The sequence below is a fragment of the Paramormyrops kingsleyae genome, chromosome 18 (assembly GCF_048594095.1).
Source record: "Paramormyrops kingsleyae isolate MSU_618 chromosome 18, PKINGS_0.4, whole genome shotgun sequence".
NCBI lineage: Eukaryota > Metazoa > Chordata > Actinopteri > Osteoglossiformes > Mormyridae > Paramormyrops > Paramormyrops kingsleyae.
This window is the reverse complement of record NC_132814.1, coordinates 13,249,129-13,270,575: the sequence shown is the minus strand read 5'-3', so window position 1 is coordinate 13,270,575 and position 21,447 is coordinate 13,249,129. Positions and strand designations below refer to the sequence as shown.

At 46.2% G+C, this 21,447-nt stretch overlaps 3 protein-coding genes across 9 annotated transcripts; 2 read left to right on the top strand and 1 right to left on the bottom strand.

Annotated features, from left to right (window-relative positions):
- The first annotated feature begins 270 nt into the window (after window positions 1–270).
- supt20 (SPT20 homolog, SAGA complex component) lies at window positions 271–11,940 on the top strand. Of its 5 annotated transcripts, XM_023805283.2 has the most exons (24): window positions 296–516; window positions 1,034–1,120; window positions 1,510–1,545; window positions 1,636–1,761; window positions 2,027–2,153; window positions 2,386–2,489; window positions 2,793–2,909; window positions 3,014–3,067; window positions 3,591–3,730; window positions 4,779–4,935; window positions 5,039–5,095; window positions 5,867–5,938; window positions 6,292–6,461; window positions 6,572–6,604; window positions 6,866–6,986; window positions 7,073–7,178; window positions 7,290–7,445; window positions 7,735–8,038; window positions 8,138–8,274; window positions 8,493–8,548; window positions 8,645–8,758; window positions 8,880–8,976; window positions 9,627–9,733; window positions 11,028–11,940. In XM_023805283.2, the coding sequence occupies exons 2-24, from the start codon at window positions 1,118–1,120 to the stop codon at window positions 11,175–11,177; spliced, it is 2,544 nt and encodes an 847-aa protein (XP_023661051.1). In that variant the 5' UTR covers window positions 296–516; window positions 1,034–1,117; the 3' UTR covers window positions 11,178–11,940. The 5 variants fall into 5 exon arrangements, with proteins under 5 accessions (XP_023661049.1, XP_023661048.1, XP_023661051.1 ...); XM_023805286.2 differs by lacking the exon at window positions 9,627–9,733 and having other exon boundaries at window positions 298–516; XM_023805281.2 differs by lacking the exons at window positions 9,627–9,733; window positions 11,028–11,940 and having other exon boundaries at window positions 271–390; window positions 8,880–9,546.
- exosc8 (exosome component 8) lies at window positions 11,860–14,985 on the bottom strand. 3 transcript variants are annotated; one of them, XM_072702007.1, is made up of 12 exons: window positions 14,717–14,852; window positions 14,314–14,385; window positions 14,052–14,088; window positions 13,838–13,901; window positions 13,597–13,670; window positions 13,467–13,512; window positions 13,282–13,387; window positions 13,093–13,138; window positions 12,922–13,018; window positions 12,584–12,704; window positions 12,205–12,311; window positions 11,860–12,075 (listed from the first exon to the last, which is right to left on the bottom strand). In XM_072702007.1, exons 1-12 carry the CDS (start codon window positions 14,800–14,802, stop codon window positions 11,957–11,959), a joined length of 975 nt encoding a protein of 324 aa, XP_072558108.1. In that variant the 5' UTR covers window positions 14,803–14,852; the 3' UTR covers window positions 11,860–11,956. The 3 variants fall into 3 exon arrangements, 2 of the variants coding, with proteins under 2 accessions (XP_072558108.1, XP_023661056.2); XM_023805288.2 differs by lacking the exon at window positions 14,717–14,852; XR_011983468.1 differs by lacking the exons at window positions 11,860–12,075; window positions 12,205–12,311 and having other exon boundaries at window positions 12,922–13,013; window positions 14,717–14,985.
- Window positions 14,986–15,061: 76 nt separating this feature from the next.
- On the top strand, window positions 15,062–20,731 carry alg5 (ALG5 dolichyl-phosphate beta-glucosyltransferase). The gene is made up of 10 exons (XM_023805290.2): window positions 15,062–15,206; window positions 15,437–15,608; window positions 15,988–16,034; window positions 16,310–16,378; window positions 16,763–16,855; window positions 17,149–17,262; window positions 17,382–17,441; window positions 18,089–18,240; window positions 19,436–19,521; window positions 20,317–20,731. Exons 1-10 carry the CDS (start codon window positions 15,141–15,143, stop codon window positions 20,430–20,432), a joined length of 975 nt encoding a protein of 324 aa, XP_023661058.1. The 5' UTR covers window positions 15,062–15,140; the 3' UTR covers window positions 20,433–20,731.
- Window positions 20,732–21,447: the final 716 nt, after the last annotated feature.

The following is a 21,447-nucleotide window of genomic DNA, read 5'->3' as shown; positions in this document are numbered from 1 at the left end:
CGTGATGGGTTAGTGAACAGGATAACTTTTGCACATATCTGTATAAATCAAGTTGTGCAAAGGACGCAGTGACCAGCATTATCTAAAATGAATGAGCCATAATATTTACAAGACAATTTTTAAAAAACAAAAATATGTGATTATAATAGTAACGATGGCATCATAATAATATAAACGGTGTAATATTAATGTCACTGATCGCATTTATTCAGATTATTGTCACAAGTATAATCTAAATGCGGCTCCGCCGCCGCCGGGACACAGATCGCAAAGCGCGGCTCCGCGGCGCGGCTCCGACGCTCTGGCTTCGCCTGTGCCTTCGGGTCCCTCCCACACCGCACGTACCGGAAGCTTACTTTTCTGTTGTTACACTGGAAGAAAATGGCTGCTGTGAGTTTTTTATTATTATTATTTTGTTTTCCGAGAAGACACTGAAATAATTTAGCATTTTCTGCCCCGATCCGCTGAAATCGCGCCGTTTTAGGATGCACGGAGGCCTTAATAGTGCATAAAAAGGCAAGTGATTTTTTTTATTTTAAAACCGATGGGAGTTTTTTTTAGGGGGAGGGGGGCAGCAGATAGAGCTGGACTCGAGTTTGCTTCTCATAGTACATACTGAGAGCTTACTAGCTAACGTGCTAACCTAAAATATGCAATTTTGACTGTGGGACTTCGCGGTGTTTATGAAGATGTTAGTGCGAGGCGATGCATCCATTTTGCTGTGTTGCTGACGATCATAAAGCAGGATGAACTATAAGCGGTGCGCTTCGCCAACTACTGACAGCCGTCGACGGGAAAATGCTTCGATATTGTGCGGACGTGTTTGGTACCAGCCGTCTGAGCTTGGTGCATTTGGGTTCCCTTCAGCTCCTCTAAGTGCAGCTTTAATTGCCATCCGATCTATGGACTTGGAGGGGGGGATGTAAAATAATACTTTGCTGCCGCCGACCAGCCACTCGCTCGTCTGCGTGGAAAGTGTTTCTCCCCGTTTTTTTTTTTTTTTTGTCTAATACTGTTTCCCGGGAACTTTCAGGGATTGAATGGTCGGCCAGCGGGATGACAGTGGTGTGATCGCCACAGCAACATCTCCTGTCAGAGCAACTGGTGGCGGGTCACAATGGTGAGCCTCCCTTTATGGCCCCACCGGAATGACCGGCCACCGCCGCCCCACCCAAATCATCTACCTGCCCCTCGCCACAAACATGGTTTTCGTCATTTTTATTCGAGACAAGATCGTAGCAATGGAGTCAACATTGGGGGGGGACCAAGAACGTAATTATAATATATTCTGGTGGGGGGCGACGTTTTGAGTACATCTGAATATTTGGGGGGAGGGACTTGTCCCTCCAATATATATTATAATTACAGCTTTGACTTGCAATATGCATATTCCTCTGCTTCTGTTGTGAGTATGAACATGTACAGACATATTACTACGCATTGACCTATTTAATATTTAGATGTTTCTGTATCTTGGAAATAATTGCCAATTTTTCCTTACTTTTTCAGCAACACATTTTGGAATATGCGTTGGATCGAGCAGAGGTATGTAGTTTTTAGGTGGCATGTTAATATTTATTAATGTTTACAAGTGCAGGCATGCTATATATATTTTTTATTTTTCGTTCCCTGAAGTACATTGTGGAGAGTGCTCGTCAACGGCCAGTCAAAAGGAGATGCTCGTCCAGTGGAAGGAAGTCTCTGAATCAGAAGTTGTATGAACTGTACATTGAAGAATGTGAAAGGGAGCCAGAGTTAAAGGTAACAGCCAGTTGATGGAGACATTACATGTACAGAGGCTTTGGTGGTTAATCCATTAATGCACCTTTTTTGTTGTTGTTGTTTTTTTTTTATTATTTTTTAGTATTAGTATTTTTTTTTTAGTACTCTGCTGTAGTCGTTGTGTCATGAGTCTAGGTTTTTCTCTGCAACGTTTTTGGTTAATGGCCTAAAATGTATAGGTTAGCATATTTGCTAACATTAATCTGTCCTCACCTTCATAACACTGGGCTTCCTGTTCATGCAGAAGCTGAGGAGGAATGTCAATCTACTGGAGAAGCTGGTCTCCCAGGAGTCTGTGTCATGTCTTGTGGTCAACCTCTACCCTGGAAATGAAGGCTACTCCCTGATGCTCAGGGGAAAGAATGGATCCGGTAGTTTTCCCAGAATACACTATGGCTTGTTATTCCAAACCCTGCACCTTGAGTATGGGGAGTAGAATTTTGGTTATTTGTGAGCTTTTAAACCAATATGAAAGCTGTTAAGCTCGAAACACATTTCCTCTTCAGAAGAGCTGCCACCTTCGTTTAGTGTTTTTGTAATGAATTTATGCAGTAGAGTTGTATCTGGTTTAAAACCTCTTATTGCCCTGTTGTTGCTGTGTAGACTCAGAGACGATCCGGCTGCCTTACGAGGAGGGCGAGTTGCTGGAGTATCTGAATGGAGAGCAGCTTCCGCCAGTCCTCTTAGACCTTTTGGAGAAGGCCCAGGTGCGCAGTGAAAATGAGCCTCAGCAGCACCGCAGAACCTGCTATTCCACAACTATCTTTGTCCAGCAGGTTCTGGTCAGGGTGTGATCGCAGGAATTAGCAAAACATCTTTTGTTTTTGTTTGTTTGTATCTTTTGTCATTGTATTAACCAGTTTCTTGCATGTCAGGAAGGTCAGACTCTGCTTGTTATGAGTTACCTGAATAACCGTTGGCTGTTGGCTGTGATCTGTCGTGGTGTGTTGTGTCGAGCTTGTTCAGCTGCTCCCTCACTGGTCTGTAAACTCATCTGCATCCACACTCAGGTGAACATATTCCACTGTGGCTGTGTCATCGCTGAAGTCAGAGACTACAGACAGTCTGGGAACACTAAGATGCCACTATACCAGAGCCGATACATCCTACTGCGGCCTACCATGCAGGTGAGACTCTGTTATGTGATGTTGATGCTGTTATAATTTTTATTAATCTTCATTTTTTATTTTTAGAATTAATATTTTTTTATTTTGCTGTTTTGTTTCTTTAGACCTTGATCTGTGATGTCCATACCCTAACGACTGACCATCATAAATGGACACAGGTGAGACACCTTTTCCTGAATCACTACCCCTGATGCAGTGATAGACAGTAACCAAACCTAGTTTTGCCCAGTATCTATCATCGTACCTTCCATATGCAGTATTTATATGGTATTTTGACCACATTTTCGAAAACAATGCAATTCTGGTACTTTGGAATGGTACCGATAAAATTTGGCATGTGGGGGAGGTGTACCGCATGATAAATTTACCGATTGTCGCCAAGATTTCTATTATCTTTACACCACCCAAGCCCACCCCCACCTACCCATTTTGCAAAAATGCTCCGTGCATAGCTCTGAGGAGCGGGAAACCATGGTAACGTGTTAACTTGTAGCTAGTAACTGTTGGTCAGGCTCCACTGTCTGTAGCCCTGGACTTAATTTCCCATGAGCCTCAATTCCTGTGTGCCAGGAGTGCTGATGGGAAATGTAGTTCACTGGACAGACGGCACCAGTTGCTCAAGCCTCACTGTCTCCAGTTCTGAACGCCTCAGCAACCCTGTTTCGCTGTGTTTCTTCACAGGATGACAAACTGCAGTTGGAGAGCCAGCTGATCCTGGCCACGGCAGAGCCCTTATGCCTGGACCCCTCCATCTCTGTCACCTGTACAGCCAACCGCCTGCTCTACAATAAGCAGAAGATGAACACGCGCTCCATGAAGCGGTGAGAGGGCAGATTCTCTTCCTCATTCTGCCATCATTAATTGCCATCTGCAAAAAGTCACTATTCAGATGAGGACAGAAGCTACACCAAGAACTGAGGAATGTCACTCTTAACTCTGCCAATGGTGACGTTGACGATGATGAAAACCTTTCTGGAACTATTATTATTGCTTGTGCTAAGGTGTTTGCCTACTTACACACTTTGAATATTCAAGTTAAATTGAATAGTTAAGTTGGGTACGTGTTCAAAGGCCGAAACTTGGGATAATAATCAAACCACGTATCCAGTGGGAGTGGGGTTTGAATCCCTGGCCCAGGAAGTGGTACTCATTAAGACAATTTGTCTTCTGTTGTCAGTGGCTGTAATACATGAAATCGATGGCAGACACAGTTAAGACAAGATGATGTCACATACAATTTGGTTGACTTGGACAGTGTGCAAGTGTGGTTGATAAATGAATAAAAAAAAAGTGTAGGAGTGCATGCTGGAATAAATAAAGATAATATGCAGCTCTGGGGGGGGGAAAATTAAGAGACCACTTAAATTAAAAATTTGAATTTATAAATCCTGGTTCTGCTGGCAGAAGGTTACACTGTGACTCTCTAATGGCGGAGATGACCGATAGCTTATCTAACAGTTTCTCATGAATCAGAGGATGACATCAAGTGACCTTCAAAAGGAATGAGAAACATTAAGTGCAGGTGTGAAGTGCACTGCTAGGACAGTTCATATCAGGGTCCTAGAAGCAGGACTGAAGTCCCATAAAGCAAGGAAGAAGCACTTCATTGATGAGAGGCAGGAAAGAGCCAAGCTGGAGTTTGCAAAAAAAATGTATATTTTATACAGATACATACCCATAAATTGAGAAATGAATGAAACTGGGAATTGTACTGTGGTCTCTTAATTTTTTCTAGAGCTGTATATAAAACAATTCAATAAATATAGTGAATAATTTACAACAATGAGGTATTGTTTGTTAATAGGGGATAAGAGTGCGTCTGAGCTTACTAACTCCTACTTTCTGCCCCCCCCGCCCCCCCCCCCTTAGGTGTTTTAAGAGGCACTCAAGAGCAGCACTAAACCGGCAGCAGGAAATGGCCCACTACCCTCCACCCCCCCAGCTGCGTCTCTATGACTACCTGCAGAAGAGGAAGGAGCGAAAGCCGGCCCCCTCGATAGACCTCAAGATCTCCAAAGCTGGAAATGTATGCTCAGAACCTGCCCCCCCCCATATCCCATCCTCAGCACTCGTGCTCCTGCCAAGTATGAGATAAACAGGAATGTGACACTTGTCTTCTCCCCCTACAGTGTGTAGATATGTGGAGGAGGAACAGCTGCCAGCTAACCCCCCCATCTGAAGTCGACGTGAGTTAGAAATCCCCCCCCCCCACCCACCACTCGGTCCTACCCCTCTTAGCTTACCTCAGCCATTCTGGCTAGCAGTCATTGACCTACAACAGCGTTCCCCACTTCCGCTCTGCGAGGGTCGAAATCCAGCACAGTTTGCAGATTTCACTGCTCAACCACGTCTTAATCGGCTAATTACCAGGTGTAGTAGGTGTGCTTTGAGCAGGGAACTTTGCAAGCTGTGTTGGATTTTGGCCCCCCAAGACTGGAATTGGGGACCCCTGCCTTACAATATCTCAGCACCCTAGATCTTGTTGGTTTTCCTATCTGGTCATTTCCGATCAAGGGCGATTGTAGGATTTTATTTAAGGTAGGGAGGCGTAAGAGGAGGCATAATTTGTACTGGGGGTTCAACCATATCATTAGCCAATAGTATGTTTTGAATCGGTGAGTGAAGTGGAGGGAGCACACCAGCAGCCAATCAGCTTTTAGCTGGTCCCACCCCCTATGTACACCCCTGCTCTCATTGGCCTCTTTCTGAACACTGTTCATAGTTGTCATTAGTGGTTTAGGGATTAGTGTCTCCTGAAAAGCCTGAACACTGGAGCTGGGGGCGGGGGGTGTTGATTTTCACAGATGCACTCCAGCAGGTTTTTCCAACTTGATGTACAAGGCTGACCCTACAAGGGTGGGGGTCTCATTTGTTCTGTGGCCGAACACTACATGCAACTGTATGCAGATGGATGTGAGATGAGCATCTGTGTTCCACCCAAACTGTTCTCAATCCAGGTGGAGAAGTATGCTGTGGTGGAGAAATCCGTCAAACTAGAAGACGCTCAGCCCTCTGTCTGGCCAGCTGAGGTATGAGGGGGGGCACTGTCTCTGGGGGGGGGGGGTTTGCGGGAGATGAACCAGCTAGGAGCCCAAGGCCTTCCTGTCATTTCTGTAGATTTGTAGAGTGTCTCGTGTCACAAGCAGCTTTTGGATGACCTTTGAATGACCTTTGGATGACCTTTGGATGACCTTTGGATGACTTGTAGTTTTCAGCTTCCCTGGCGCCAATTTAAACACATTTATTCTCTCAAGACGATGGTTTAGAGTTTTTATGGAACTCGTAGGCTAATATGTGGAATAAAGCACAGACGACTCATCCGTTAAATTCTGACGAACATTTGACCCCTGGTTTGGACTTGCGTTGTCCCCTCCCTCCAAAGGACATGAAGGACGACTATCTCTTCGAGTGCGAAGTGGGCGGGCAGGTGCAGAAGACAAAGGTGACCATCTTCCAGTCTGTGGGCGACCCCCAGGTTTATGGGGAGATCTACACTGCCAAGGACCCCAAATTAGAAGACAGGGGGAGCAACTTGCATCTCATTCATCCACCGTGAGCCTCAAACTCCTATTTGGCTTCTATGTCGGCAGAAGAGTTTGTGTTTACAAAAGGGTTTCGAAGACCATCTGACTCTGTGTTTTTTCTGCATGTGGTCTGTCTAGCTTCTTAATGGGATCAAAGATTGATGCTGATAGGTGAGTTACTGAGTTTGATTTAAATTCTGTTAATGTCCCTGGTGTTTGATGCTTGCCTTGTGCCCTGTGATTCCTGGGATATTGTCCAGGTTGTTTAACCTTGTACTGGAAAAGCAAGGCTTTAATGCGGCTTTATTTCGGATTGCTTGGGCTATCTGCAGTTGGATTTTTTTTTTCTCCAGTCTTTTCCGAGCAAATTTTGCTTCATGGTCCATTTGAGCGTCTTGTTAAGTTGGCCTTGTGTCATTGGCTGCTCTTCAGGTTTCTGAATCAGTACAAAGAGGTGTACGAGCGAGACGTCAAGTGTCAAGTGAAGATGTCGCACAACCCCGAGAGCACGGGAGGGGGGCGGAGCCAAGCATCGCCTGGGGGGGAGCCGGAGGTGAGGCTTCCCAGATCCCGTTGATGCATGAGGGTTGAGGGAGGCGGTTTTGCAGCAGGTGACCTGTCTGGCTTGGTTTGATACAGGCTGATGGCTATTCGCTGCTCGTTCAGCCTGCCATGTTGGGGAAGACGCTGAAGCACCGGCCGCCGCCCATCAAGCTGCCGTCCGTGTCCGCTAGCAGCTCCTCAGGTAAGAGCTGGATGTCCTGGTAAGTCGTGGTTCCACCCCTGAAGTGGGGATGGGGGTGAGGCTCGTGGGTCGTCCCTGTGTCATGTCTGTGTTGCGGACCTGTTGGTGCAGGTACTCCATACTCCTCCCAGACGTCCAGCGGCCAACTGAAGTGCACAACGCCCCCTCCCTCCAAGGCACAACCCCTGACCCGGAAGCACTCCCTAGAACTGGGCCAAGTGGGTTTGGTGTCGCCGGCGGCGCTGTCGCCCCTGGGATCCTCTCAGAGTGAGCATGCTGCTAAGCCACGCCCTCCCCAGCACCACTGAGCAGATCCGCTGTGCTCATGGGAGTATCACTACCACAGAAATGTCCTGAGGATAGAACGATAAATGATCGGTTAAGAGAGATAGCAGAGAGATAGTCTAGTTGCTTAGACCCACCTCCTTTATAATCTGATTGGTTATCTCTCTGAACCAATCATTTTTCATTCTGCCCACGTGTACAATTTCCAGTAGTAATCCCCTGATAGTCAGGAGGGTAGCTGTGACATCAGGCATTGTACTCCCACCTCCAGGATCAGGGACCCCCAAGCCGTCGACGCCGACGCCCACCAACACCCCGTGCTCCACGCCCCATCCAGCGGATGTGCAGGCAGCCACGCCCTCAGTCACGCCCACCCCTCCAGACGCGGCCATGGCCCCCCAGCCCGCCCTCCTGGCCCCCTTCGCGCAGCAGCAGATGGCCCTCAGCCAGGCCCTGCCGGTCATGACCATACCGCTGTCCTCCATGGCCACCTCCATCACCACCGGCACCTCCTCCTCGCAGGTCATGGCTAACCCCACTGGGCTCAACTTCATTAACGTGGTGGGCTCCGTCTGGTAAGAGCCAGCTGTGTTTGCTTCGTCAGACGCTTCATTTCCATCTAACAGTTGTCTGTGCGCTCATGAGCCCCCGTCTCTCCGCATCTGCGTGTACAGCGGCCCGCAGACCCTGATGAGCGGCTCTAACCCCATGCTGAGCTGCAGCCCTGGTGCTCTCACCCCAGGAATCAACCTTGGTGGGATTCTGCCACCTGCTGGCCTCATGCCCACCATGCAGCCCACAGCACAAGGAGGTGTGCCCCCAGTTCCCGCCACACCGCTATTAAATCCATTAGCCATTAATTAAATATTTTGTTATGTCTATTTGAGGCTTTGACATCCTGAACTGTGTTGTTAGTAAATATTGTGGGGTTTACATCAATGAAATTATACATGAATATGAATGGATTTGACAACTTGATCTTGCCGGTTGACGTACAGAGATGTTGTTTCTGTCTCCTTTACAAACCAGGGAGTCCCTTTGGCCTGGGTAACCCTCCAGGCCTTCGTCCCCTCAATCTGCTCCAGGTACATCGAGCTCAGCAGCCTGACTTGTCAGCTGAGCGCTGCGTCTCATCTTTGTCTCTTACTGAGTTTTTTTCTCCGCCCCAAAACCTTCCCCAGATACCTGCAACCCCACTGATATTCAACCCCCTGCAGCAGCAGGTCTCGCAGTTCTCCCCCCAGCAGCAGAGCAGTCAATCAGCCACCCCCAGCCCCCAACAGCAGGGGGAGCCGGTGAGCACTCGGGGCAAAGAGGGGGGGGTCGTCTATGTTGGTGTTCAGACACATATACATGTGGATAAACCGAAGCAGAACAACAATGATTGAATTGCCGCGCCTCTTTCGCCACCTACAGGTTGATCAGGGAGCAGCAGGTCCAGACCAGAGTCTGGGAAGTCAAGCCCAAGCAGCAGTGATAAACCTAGGGGGTTTCATGTCCCCCCAGGCAGCAGGTACGCGCTCACGCAGCCCAACACAGACAGACGCAGGCAGACATGTAAAGCAACCCCCCCACGCATACTTGGATGCCCGTCTCACATCGCTGCATGTAACACCCTGTCTGTCCGTCTCATCAGTCAGGTTTGGTCACGGCCCCCATAATGCCGTCTCGGGGTGTGGTGGGGGGGTAACCGGGGAGGTCACATTACCTGTAACCCAGCCCCAATGTAGGTTGCTGCAGTCACGGGCCCTTGGTCACCCCTCCGTCGGCTCCTGGTTCAACCAGAAGCGTCCTCACCTCTGGACTCCCAGCCTGCTCATCCCCCAAACCCTTACGACCACACTAATACACATAGATACTAACGGCCGTGACACTAATGGGTCTGCTGTCCTGGTGTCTCTCCTCGTCCCGTAGGTCGTCCCTACACACTTGTGGGTCAAAATGTTCTTTTTATAGTTACATTTTTTTTTTTTGTTCTTAATGACTAAGAGGTGACCTCTGACCTCTACTCCCCCCCTTTGTGCTACACTCTATCCTTTTTTGTTGTTTCTTCCCCCTTTCTTTTCCGAATCCTCTGAATCTCCCTCCCCCCCCCCCCCCCCCCAATCCACCGTACCCCTGGCTCCGCCCCCCTCCCATGTCCTCTCCCCCTCCCCCCCGTAGTGCTGTCCCAGCTGGGCTGTGGCCCGGACAGGCCTGGGCCGACTCTGCCGTCCCCGGGGCTCCAGCTGTCCTCTGCCTTACAGCAGCAGTACCAGCCGCAGCTACAAGTAATGCAGCCATTCCCAGCAGTCCTGTGTCCAAAACAAAAAAAGGCTTAATTTAATTATTTTTTATCTAGTCATGCACCACAAAAAAAAAAAAAAAAAAAACAGAGCTTGATACAGTTAAACTTTTCAGTTTGGTGTTTAATTTTTTTTTTTTAATTTTCAATAGCATTTAGTTTGTGGTTGATGTTTGTTTATAATTATTATCATTATTATTATTATTCTTGTCGGGAGGCCGATGCTCTCCGAAACGTTTACGGTCCCGTCTACTCGACGGGACGCCTGACCCGGAACGTTTCTGTCTGACCGGCGGTTCTGCCTGTGGTCTGCAGCACTATCTGAGTGTCATCATTGACCACCCCCTTGGCTTTCTCCTTTATCCTTTTAATTGTTTTTTTAACCACCATTCAGTCGGCTTTGTCGTGGCTCCATAGTGACATACTAACGACTCTTGTTTGGCCGTTCCTTCTTGTTCAGTGCATGTGGATGATGACAGCACCTTAATTGTGGCACCTTAAGTGACTGTCGCCCCCTTCTGGTCACAGTGAATTTTTTTTTTTTTAATTATTTTTATTTTATTAATTCTGTCAGCGCTGAGCTATGGTTGTAAAGTCCCCACATCAGTGCTGAGAAGTATTATAGTAGATGGAAAATTGATGCGTAAAAAAAATTTGAATTTTGAACAATTTTTCTCCTCCCCTTGTCCAGTCAATGAACCAACCCTTGTCTCCTCTTTGCTCCACCGCCTGTGTAACACTCCAGGACTCCGCCCACTCTCAGTGCATTCAGTTCATTGGCCGACTTGCCGAATTCTCCCCAGCTTTACTGCTGCCTAAGTGGCAGGTCCCGAGAGCGTCAGGCTCGCGAGCAGGTGGTCTGTTGGCATGCACGGGGAGTACTAGCTCGTCCGGGAGATCATTTAGATTTGCAGACATTTGCAGTGGTCATGGGCGACCGACGCGCTAAGAGAGCAAAGCTGTTTGCAGGTTCCTCTGCATCTGGTGCTGCCCGTTTCTCATCTTCTTCTTCGTTGTCTTGGGTCTGTGTGCGTCTCCAAGCACCATATAACTGCTGTTTTTTTTTTTCCCTTCTTTTTGTGGCAATCCCCACCTCCTTACCCCCCCCCCCGTCTGTCCGTCCTGTATATCATTCCAGCTTTTACTAACCACCCCCCCCCTCCCAGGCATTTACGCCCTCACACTCAGCCAGGTCACGTCGGGAAACCCAGAGGTACCACATTAGATGGACTAACCGCCTCTCTCCCCCCCCCCCTTCCCCCACCCCTTGTACCACACAGTTGCGATTCTTGCAGCACCAAACGCAGCAGCAGCAGCAGCAAACGGCTTTGGTGGCGGGGGCGCAGGCAGCGCAGCCGCGGCAACATTCCGCCAGCCACCCAAGAAGTAAGCGGAAGCGCAGCACGCCCCAGCCGCTGCCGAAATCGTGACCATGGCAACCGGCAGCATCACTGGAACACTGATTGGCGAACTCTCCTTTCAATCAAAGACTGTTCCCAGGACTCATGTCTGCTTCTGCTGGAGCACACCGGCTTCTGCACACTTTTTTGTTTTTTTTTAGTTAAACACTTCAGCGGACTTGCAGATTCGGCCATCGCAGGGCTCCGATTATCCTTGAGACAAGGCTCTCTTTTTAGCCCCAAAAAATCTGGGCCTTTCACGGGCTTCCCTGACCTGGTTCCGGAGACCCTGTATCCATTTTTTTCCCTGAGCTGTCAACACGCTAAAGTCTCATGAGCTACTTAATGAAAAATCTGTACACGCTAAAGGGTATGTTAATGTGTTTTTGATTAATTCTGAATGTCTTAGATGGAAATCTACTGTTCATCAGATTTTCTGCTCTGTTCAGGTCATGCAATAATAAGGTACTCTATACCTGTAGAGAACAGGGCTGGGTATTGGGCAGGTCAGTCAGAGCTATTCAAGAAACTAGGAACAGAAGCAATCTCCGGAATCAGGCCCGAGGATCCCTAAACCATCACCATTTTTGACATGTAACTTCCAGTTGACCTGTTTTAAAACCTTCACCTTTTACCCATGGAGAATGTGTATATTCGTATGGAATTGCGTGCATTTGATGTTTCCGGACCCAGATACAGATTTTTGTAAGAGTTATTTGTCAGTAGTTTTATTGCGATAAAAAAAAGAATATATATTGACAGTGGAAAATACAACTTTTAGAGAAAAGAACAAGGCCGCGTGTCTGTCTTCACTTATCCGGCTCGAAGCTGTCCATGACTTTCTCAATCAGCTTGCTGACCTCGCGATGTCGCGTGACGGCACGGCTGATGCAGTCCTGCAGCTTCTCTCCAGATAAAGCGCTCCCACCTGAGCCAGAAGGTTTGTGGTCAAGATTACGATGAGGCAGGTGGACAGCAGACTTTTTTGGGGGGAAAAAAAGAAAACTGGGCATTGATTGAAACCTTTGACATCATCTGAGGGCGCAGAGGGAGTCACCTGGTTTATGTAGCATACACAGTCTGTCATCTTCATCAGTAACCACAGTCATCATCGCTGTCGACAGGGTCTCTTCTTCCACGGTCGGGTCCACGATGACGATGGTGCTTTGGACAATGGAAACATCTTACGTTACAAGTCCAACCATCAGCACAATTTAAAGGAAGATCCTTTAAAGAAGAGCTCAGGGGTTTGTCTGCTGAACCACCAAACTCTGGACAAATGTAACCACTTCCATTTTACACTGCAGTCTGGAAGATTGTGAAAGGCACAGTAAAGGTGCACTCAGCAAATAAGATTTTACACTAGATCTAAACTTCAACAGGTCGCTGAAATTGCCACGAAACCCAAAGCGTGACATCACACCAAACAGACTTACTTGTCAAAAATAGAAAATGATGAACTAACTGGGTGTTTAGACACATTGAGATGATGGAGCTTGTCTGTGTTCACTTCAGCCAGGTCTGTCTCCTTATTAATCGTAACTTCTGGAAGCCTCGCTGTGAGGGGAAAAAAAATAGTGGTAAAAAAAAAAACAAAAGAAGTTGCCATAGCCTCTCAACAGGCATTAAGGTCAGTATACTTCTACTATCCTGGAAGAAATTGTTTAATTACTGCCCACTGAGGGATTTTGTACCACTTGGACCATTGATATGATCCAACTGGGGTCCAACAGCTATACCCCAAACAAACATCCACAATGTTTCCAGAGCTTACCGTTCTTCAGAGCTGCCAGCAGGGCTACAACACAGGTGTCCAGTAGATTCCCATCATAGTCCAGACATATAATGTCACAATACAACACCCAGCTGAGCTACAAAGCAGAGAGAAGTCATCAAGCTGCCGTATTCCCATATCCGGCAGAAAGTAACGGCAGAGGAGTCTCACCTTCCCTTTTTCAATGCAAAGATCCTCTTTTTGTATCACGTTTGAGCTACAAGAAGCAAAGAGTAATTTGGCACAATGGTTAATTTTTAACAGATCCAGCTTTTGTATGTAGGAAATTCATAAAGTACAGTGCAATCATGATGTACAAGGCCAGGGACAGAGCGTTTCAGAGGAGAGGTGGTTGGGTACCTGTCGATGACATCTGCGATGAATTGGCTAGCTACCTGCGCCTGTTCGCTCGGTGGACCGGGGCGGAACCTCGAGGAGCACAGTGGGGGCAGGTCGACATTGGGCACTGGGACACCCCAGAGTTACAGTAAGTCAATAAGTCCAAAAAATGCTTCTCGGTTTTTAATAACAGGGCGATGACTCACCAATATAACCCTTGTTTGGAGCGTCACTCGGTGGACACGTCAGCTCCTACAAATGCAGAAAAGATGGCAAGGAAAGGGCGTGTGGCATTGTAAATGGGATCATTTCCAGCAGGAATTCTGCAGGTCGTACCCCTTTGATCCCACAAATGACAGTTGTGTTCCCGATCTTCACCAAAGCCGATCCGTTGGCGGTGGATATTGAACCTTGGCCAACAAGATGCAAAAATTTTATTCAGAGACTGTGAAAAACAATTCTCTAGCAATATTTCCCATGTACAGATTACACACCGGTTTGAGGAAAGGGCCGTAATGTTTGCCTATAAAATAGCTCATGCAGTTCTGCTGTTTAAGGATGAAAATCCATTACTCACCAATATTCAGTGTAGTGGTTCTGAATTCACCCAGTTCCCTCCCATCTGGTCGACAGTTTTCTTTCTAAAGGGAAGGAAGTATTTTCATTTGTTTGCAGAGCATCCCCATAGTTTGTTTTACGTCTAATAGTACGTTATCTTTACATGGCTTTGCCTGACATACCGGCAAATAGATAACGACAGTAATCGCATTTATAATCTATCTGCCACCTACCAGAAAACTTCTGTGATACTCCAAAGGCTCTGCAGTTCTGAGGTGGGAGAAAATACGGTAAAATGCTTTATTTACTGTTTATACAAGTTTCATGGTAATTCTGTCAAGCTTTACCTACCAAGAAAACAAGTTAGAGACAACACATCACCCGAAATGTACACTTATAACAAAGGACAATACTAAAACAACGACATACTGTTAAAACGTCCGGATTATCAACTTGTTTCCAGCCATAAACCCCGGTAGCGTTAATTTCACTCACTTGAATCCAGGCGCCATGATGTTGTGGTGAAACTGATGAAAACACGTGAAACTCACGGCAGATTCGTCGTATCTGAATAAATCACATTTTCAATTAAAAATAAAACATACACATTATTACATCTAGTGAGCCAATATTAACATTTGCATAAAATGCATAAATAATATTTACATAATTATCAAGAACAATATGACATTAAATAGGACTATAATGTTTATATGGTGCGGTACCTTAAAATATTATTATATATAGTTAATTTTTTATCGATTTTCGTTAAATTAACCGTTTTAGTAGTTTTCAAATATGTTCTAGATTTAGCGAAACTCACGAAGCAAAATATCAAAACACCCCTCAGGAGCCGCAGATTCGATACATTTTTATGTTGTATAAAAATATGATTCACCGTATTTTATACGTTCCAAAATAAATGTTAAATCGCGCTATGAAAATACTTAAGTTATTTTTGAAATGTGTAATTTTCTCTTCCATCTGCTTTCCATCCTCACTAAGACTCCCGGCCAGCCGGGGCCGCTGTTCGGTTCCCGTGCCGGATCTGGACGAGGGGCGGGCTCTTGGACTGCTGTGATGATGTGGTCCATCTGAGCCCCAGTGCTCGGCTTCCGCATGGCTGTCTTTCTGTGATCTGGACGGGGCGGTCTGTTTTACCACCATGTCTGCATCCTGATACTGTATATACACATATATATTTTGTTAACCGTGAAAGTATAGCAGCTGGTATTATCGGTTACCCAGCTTGCATATTCATTCCACCAGTACAGTACAGTGCGGTTCACTTCTAAACTTGTTCTCTGCACCGGGAATGGAGAATGGATTTTGGGTTATTTGATTTAGTTCAGTTACTGGGTGCCTTGGTAGTGATCAGTTTTCTATTGGTGAGTGGTTTTTATTCTGTTTACCTTGCATGCCTAAGCATGTGCTTGTTATTAAAGGATGAACAGATTTTCCTAGATCACCCACAACTGGGGCCACTGATTTATGAATGCAGAAATGTCACTTGTCACTTTTGTTTGGCACTGTATAATTGAATTTCTGGTGTACCGTCGAGTACTAGTTTGATGTCGCAGTTTTGTGTTTTTGATTGCGACTCCGGTCTTTTCTGCAGATCTTACTTACAGCACATCTCAGTGCCTCCAAAATGGTCGGCTTCAGACGCCACGAAAAGGAGAAATGTTTCCTTACCGAAGAAGGCAAGAGGGAAGAGTTTCCCTTCTTGCAGACCCCACACTCCCGGGAACTGACGGTGGTTGTGCCCGCTTACAACGAGCAGCTGAGATGTCAGTCCTTCCCGTTACTTTGCTTTCGATACAAAGTGCTGGATAAATAGCAAACAGAAATCATATTTTGCATTTCACTTTATTCTTATTCTGCATAATGTAATGTTCAGATATGCTACTCAGGCATAATGTGTTATAATATAATCTGTACAATGTAAAACATTTTCCGACAAAACAAGGCAAAAAAGAATTTGATAGTCAAACATTTTTTTTAAAGTACCAATCGGGAACTTGCATATTGACATTATTTTGTATTCTACTCTGTAAAATGATCGATTATATATATATTACAAAATTGTTTAGGCTACTGTATCACGGAACTTTAGTGAACCTGGTAAGTAAAGCCGATTAACTTGATGCTTTTGTTTTGCTCATGCAGTGCCTGTGATGATGGAAGAAGCTATGGAATACCTGGAGAACAGACAGGTCTACAGGCTAGACTTATATTAATGTTATCTTTAGACGCACATTTTTCAAGCAGTGGGTCTAACGTGTGTTTTTGTAATGTGGTGACATTAGTCGGTGTCATTTCAAAACACCGGGAACACTAAATTTGGGAATGTAGTTTCCCATGATATGGTCAACACTTAACCTCAAATTGTCTGCTGACGGTGCGTTATAATAAGCTGCCAATAGGTGGCAGTAATGTACAATATTTGAGCTGTTCAGCCCAATGGCGATGTTTCTTTACCTTCTTGCAGAAGCAGCAGTCGTCATTCACCTATGAAGTCATTGTGGTTGATGATGGCAGTAAAGATAAGACTACAGAGGTAAACATCAACGATTTTAATACGCGTGTATTTATGTAATTTATAATAATTTAATTTCAGCAATAATTATTTTTTTATTTTGAGGACGTGTTTGTATCCCTAATATTTGATTGTTTTCATTGCTTTTCATTTCTTAACTTCTCTTATTAAACAGCCCAGTATTTCATTGTTTTTAATAAAAAAATTTGTACGTTTTTCATGGTTAATACCAGGTCACCTTATAACTCCTGAACCAGTAGACTCTTGATTCCCAGATTAGGTTCTTATCCACTAGTTTGTCAGGTCAAAGCCCTTTCTCCATAGGGATAGGACCCCCACTTGTAGTCTGGGAGCTTCCTAACTGTGGAACGCTCTGCTTCATGGAGGCTTTGTTCCCCCACCCAGGTGGCCTTGGGATACACTAAGATGTACGGCACCAGTAAGGTCAGAGTTCTAACCCTGGTGAAGAACCGTGGCAAGGGGGGTGCCGTGATGATGGTGAGTCCTGTGGTTGTGCTACTCTCTGCTGCCGTTGGCTTGTTTCTGCTAAGAAAATGTGGTAAATTAACACAACCCACCAAAAGCACCCAGTGCTCTTGTTACAGTTAATTGTTTTGAACTGTATACATTTTACTCAGACATGTCATCATTTATATTCTCTTCCCCTGTTTGATCCTGCTTGCATGTCAAAAGTCGGCTAAAGCTCTTAATTTTTGCTACTGTGTTTCGGTTAGAATTTAAGCGACATAGCAGGCCGGGGGGATTTTTCTGCCATGTGATCTTCCATCCAGGGCACACTGAGCTCTCGGGGGAAGCTCATCTTGATGGCGGATGCAGACGGCGCTACAAAGTTCCCAGACCTGGAGAAGGTGGAGGCTGCACTCCAGGATATCAACCCAAAACCAGTGGGTCTTGCATGCCTGTGTGCGCCACACCATTTTCAGTGCACTGGACACAAGGCTTACCCTGGGAGCAATGACAGTGGGATCTGTGCAGCGATTGATTAGCAATGTCTGCCTTGCAGGAGAACATGGCCATTTCCTGTGGATCCAGGGCACATTTGGAGAAGGAGTCTGTAGCTCAGGTATTTAATGCTTGTGTTGATGTTGTTGGCTGCATTTCTATTCTGCATAGTTTATCCATGAGCTAGAAAATGGGTACGTAAAATTATACTACAGAGGTGTTTTAACAGTTGTTTTATTAGCTAAGCCTCTGCCTGTGATGGAATGGTCACTGGTTCCAGTCCAGCATCAGCAGAATAGTCACATGTCTGTGGGCTAGTGACAAGATGACGCTTCATGAACCATTTGCTGTATTTTTTTGACCCCACTAGATGGAGCTCTCTGCACAGAAAAAGGGCACAAAGCATGTCCTAATGCAAATCAAGAGCACCATCTAGTGGGGCCAAAAAATACAGCAAATGGTTCATGAAGCGTCATTTTGTTCTTCATTACCATGGGCCCTTGAGCAAGGCTCTAAACCCCAAGTCCCAGAGGCGCCATAGGTGGCCGCCCTTCGCTGTAATCCCCAAGCTTGCTCTCATCTGTGTGTGTCCTTGTTGAGAGCAGGGTGGGACAGGGGAAAAGAGAATTTCTCCATGGGGATCAATAAAATTGCATTCATTCATTATCATTCAAAAGTACAGTGAATCTTGTCAGTGGGAGCTGTTGTCTTGCAATATTTACAGTAAATTCTAGTTTGGTAATGTGACCCTGACCCTGCCCACCACAGCGCTCTGTGTTCCGGACTTTCTTGATGTACGGGTTCCACTTTCTCGTGTGGTTCTTCTGCGTGAGGGGCATCAGGGACACCCAGTGCGGTTTCAAGCTGTTCACCCGGGAAGCTGCTTTGAGGACCTTCTCCATTCTGCACGTGGAGCGCTGGTAGGTGTCCAGAGCTCAGGGTGCTCCCTTTGCATGAGAGCTGAGCTGAGTTGGGATGGCAGGTACCCTCCTAGTCAAGGGCATGGACTCAGAGGAACATCACGGTGCAGAATTTTATTTCTGTGGGTTTTGTGGAAGGTCATTTTCATCATCCTCTGAAGTGAGCGTGTTCCTTTGTACAGCGGCTCTGCAGCAGGTTCTGATCAATAAATCGCATTTCGGTTAAGGTTTGCTGTCCACCTGTGCTACCAGAGCCTTCCGCTGATGGCCACAACACTGGAGCAGTGGCACCCAGTTACCAAGAGCAGTTTAATTTAGCTGCGGGGGTGGTGCAGGATTCAGTTTCGGGGGGGGGCGCTCCACATTGTGATCAAGGCCCCCCCACTCACCTGACAGAGAAATGCAAACCTGCAGCCTCATTGATCCTGCGCCCCAACCCCCCACTCAGCCACCTCAATCCGTATTGCAAAGCGGGGGGGGGGGGCGCGATTTAAATGTCAAAGAATTTTTTCCGCAGCGGTCCGAGGCTCCGCTCCAATGTCGTAGCGTGAGGCATGCTTTGAACGCGGCTTTCCATTTGCCGTGGTGATTACAGGGGATCCTCCGTGTTTTGATTTAGTGCCACTGTGGTTAAGGCACAGGCAGTGCGGCATGAAGTCCCAGTCAGTCAAATTAAATCGCTGAGTACATCGCCATGCGCGCGGTTTTGCACTGGCGTGTTTCACGCAAACTCACAATGCACTTAATGGCAAAGAAGCCACACGCCGTAGCCTAGTAGGCAAGCAGACATGAGCATGCATGAACATACATGTTTCTGCTTGTTTATATTTTATATGTTTTGACATTTATTTTTATTCAGCAGATGTTTTTGTGACATTCAAGTGAGGCAAATAGCACTTTATAAAAATACGGCTGTCAAGGAGTCGACTGGGCATAAGTGCAGCTAGGCTGAGCTTCTAATAAACACAGAGGTACGATTGTAAGCAGTATGAGAGCAGGAGCTATGCAACGAAAGAGATATCCGGCTAGTACAGGAATTCCTGGAAAAGAGGTATCTTGAGCCGTTTCTTGAAGGTAGAAAGGGAGTTTGATGATCGGATGTGGTTCAGCGGCTCATTCCATTATCAGGGAACAACACATGAGAGACATGTAGAGTGAGACTTTGTGTAGTATCAGTGTCACTGGTGTTTTGCAGGGCCTTCGACGTGGAGCTCCTGTACATCGCCCAGTGCTTAAAGATCCCCATTGCAGAGGTGGCGGTGAACTGGACGGAGATTGAAGGTGGGTAACCGATAACTGCCCTCCAGGAGGACTAGAGTCTGTCTGAAAGGCGATGCTCCTTTTATCTGTCTCGACTGGAGTTAGATATATACAGGGTCTGGGCTTAGAGCCAGTTTGCACATTTCCAGTAGTTCAAGAAATGCACTGTATATGCATTCTGTCTGGGGGCCTAATCTGTGGTGTTACTAGAAATGTAGGTTGGCATTTTAAAGAAATACTGGTCCCACTTGTATATAATTTGCTGGGGGGGCTTCAGTAGCTCCTGGAGGTTTTAATGTTTTGAGGGCAGAAGAAAAAATTATTGGTTGAGAGAGAGAACCAATCAGATTGTAGAGGAGGTGGGTCCAAGCGACTATAGGAGGCGGGACCAACATATCTGATTGGTTGGTCCCACCTCCTCTAGTTGCTTGGACCCACCTCCTCTACAATCTGATTTGGTTCAGAGAGACAACCTATTATTTTTTCTTCTGCCCTCAGAACATGTTTTTATAAGTAGAACTCCCATGCGTGCCTCAGTAGGTTTTGCCAAGTGGGCCCCCAACTGTAGGCTTTGGGGCCCTTATAAAGTGCTGAGCCCCCTGAATCTGCCAAGGTACCTTTGCCCATGGGCCTAAAACACCAAACATGAGGAGAGAACAAACATTTGGTTGGGGCAGACAGTCATGCAGGGCCAGCGAGGGCATACTATTTTGGTACCTGTCCACAGTATTTGGCTGTTGCCACGTTACGGTTTCTTTGATGTGGTCGCCGTGACGATGGCCAGTTCACACCCCTTGTCTGGCCGCTCGTTCCCAGGGTCCAAGCTGGTGCCGTTCTGGAGCTGGCTGCAGATGGGGATGGACCTGGTGTTCATCCGCCTGCGCTACCTAACCGGCGTCTGGAGGTTGCAGTCCCGGGAGAAAGCCGACTAGACGCAGAGTGCAGCCACGTGTACGGCGGCGCTCTGGATGCGCGCCCATCCATTGTTACATACGGTTTTAATGCTGTGTACGACACAATGACTGATGTCGGTGGGGTGTGATAGGACGCAATGATGGACACATAGTGCTATCAATGATTATTTTTATTTTATATTCTGATTTTGTTCACTTGAACTGTAGATGCCATGTTTCAATTCTATTTGCATTTAAAGAGGTTTTCCCTCACTGAATTAACTGTGAGGGTAGCCCTAAAACAAATTCGTTGGAAAAATACAGAAAAACAAATTTAATGTTGCGTGTGTTTGCACTGTTTTTAATGCTATATTGCTTTTATGTACTTAGACACTTTTGTCCAAAGAGACATACAGTTGGGGGTCAAAGCAGGATCAAACTGTATCCCAAGAGCAATTGAGGTTAAGGGCGTCCGTCTGCTCGAAATGCTGCAGTCACATGACTGTTCCCACAGAGCTATCCCTGTAAATGCCACGTGCATCTTCCTGCGATAGTAAAAGTTATGTGAGGCTGTGTGTGAGGCATGGGATGCCATTGCTGTTGGCCCTGTGCATTGAACAGTGCGAGATTTATCATGCAACGCTTTGAAGTATCTCACCGGTCAGCTGCAGGATTGTACGTCAAAATTAGATTTTTACTTAAGTTCTGTTTGATATGCATTGATCTACACAGAGCTAAATATCTTATGTAGAAGAACTGAACTGATATTAAGTAATCGATGCAAATTATGTGCACGTCTTACTAATTTAAGCAAGGGGCAACTAGGTTTATAATTGAAAATTGTTACAAAGAGTGCTGCAATGACAAGCCCATTCACGACGAGCGCATGCGCTGTCTCATTACATTACAGTAAAGAGACTCCTTGGACTGGAACGCAGATTAGTTAAGTAAACAATCATCGAGTATAAATTTAATTAAATAATGTTCAGCAAGACAAAACAAATTAATATGTCGTTTATGTTTTTTTTTTAATTACGACTTTTATATTTGCATA

Coding starts and splice junctions, on each gene's coding strand:
- exosc8 (XM_072702007.1), bottom strand. CDS start 14,802: ATGGAAGAGAAAATTACACATTTCAAAAATAACTTAAGTATTTTCATA. Junction 13,388..13,466: donor TCCAAACAAGGGTTATATTG/GTGAGTCATCGC, acceptor GGGGTGTCCCAG/TGCCCAATGTCGACCTGCCC. Junction 12,076..12,204: donor GTGTATGCTACATAAACCAG/GTGACTCCCTCT, acceptor CTTCTGGCTCAG/GTGGGAGCGCTTTATCTGGA.
- alg5 (XM_023805290.2), top strand. CDS start 15,141: ATGGATTTTGGGTTATTTGATTTAGTTCAGTTACTGGGTGCCTTGGTA. Junction 15,207..15,436: donor TAGTGATCAGTTTTCTATTG/GTGAGTGGTTTT, acceptor TCTTTTCTGCAG/ATCTTACTTACAGCACATCT. Junction 19,522..20,316: donor GAACTGGACGGAGATTGAAG/GTGGGTAACCGA, acceptor GCTCGTTCCCAG/GGTCCAAGCTGGTGCCGTTC.
- supt20 (XM_023805281.2), top strand. Junction 8,549..8,644: donor GTCCCCTCAATCTGCTCCAG/GTACATCGAGCT, acceptor AACCTTCCCCAG/ATACCTGCAACCCCACTGAT. Junction 8,759..8,879: donor CCCAACAGCAGGGGGAGCCG/GTGAGCACTCGG, acceptor CGCCACCTACAG/GTTGATCAGGGAGCAGCAGG.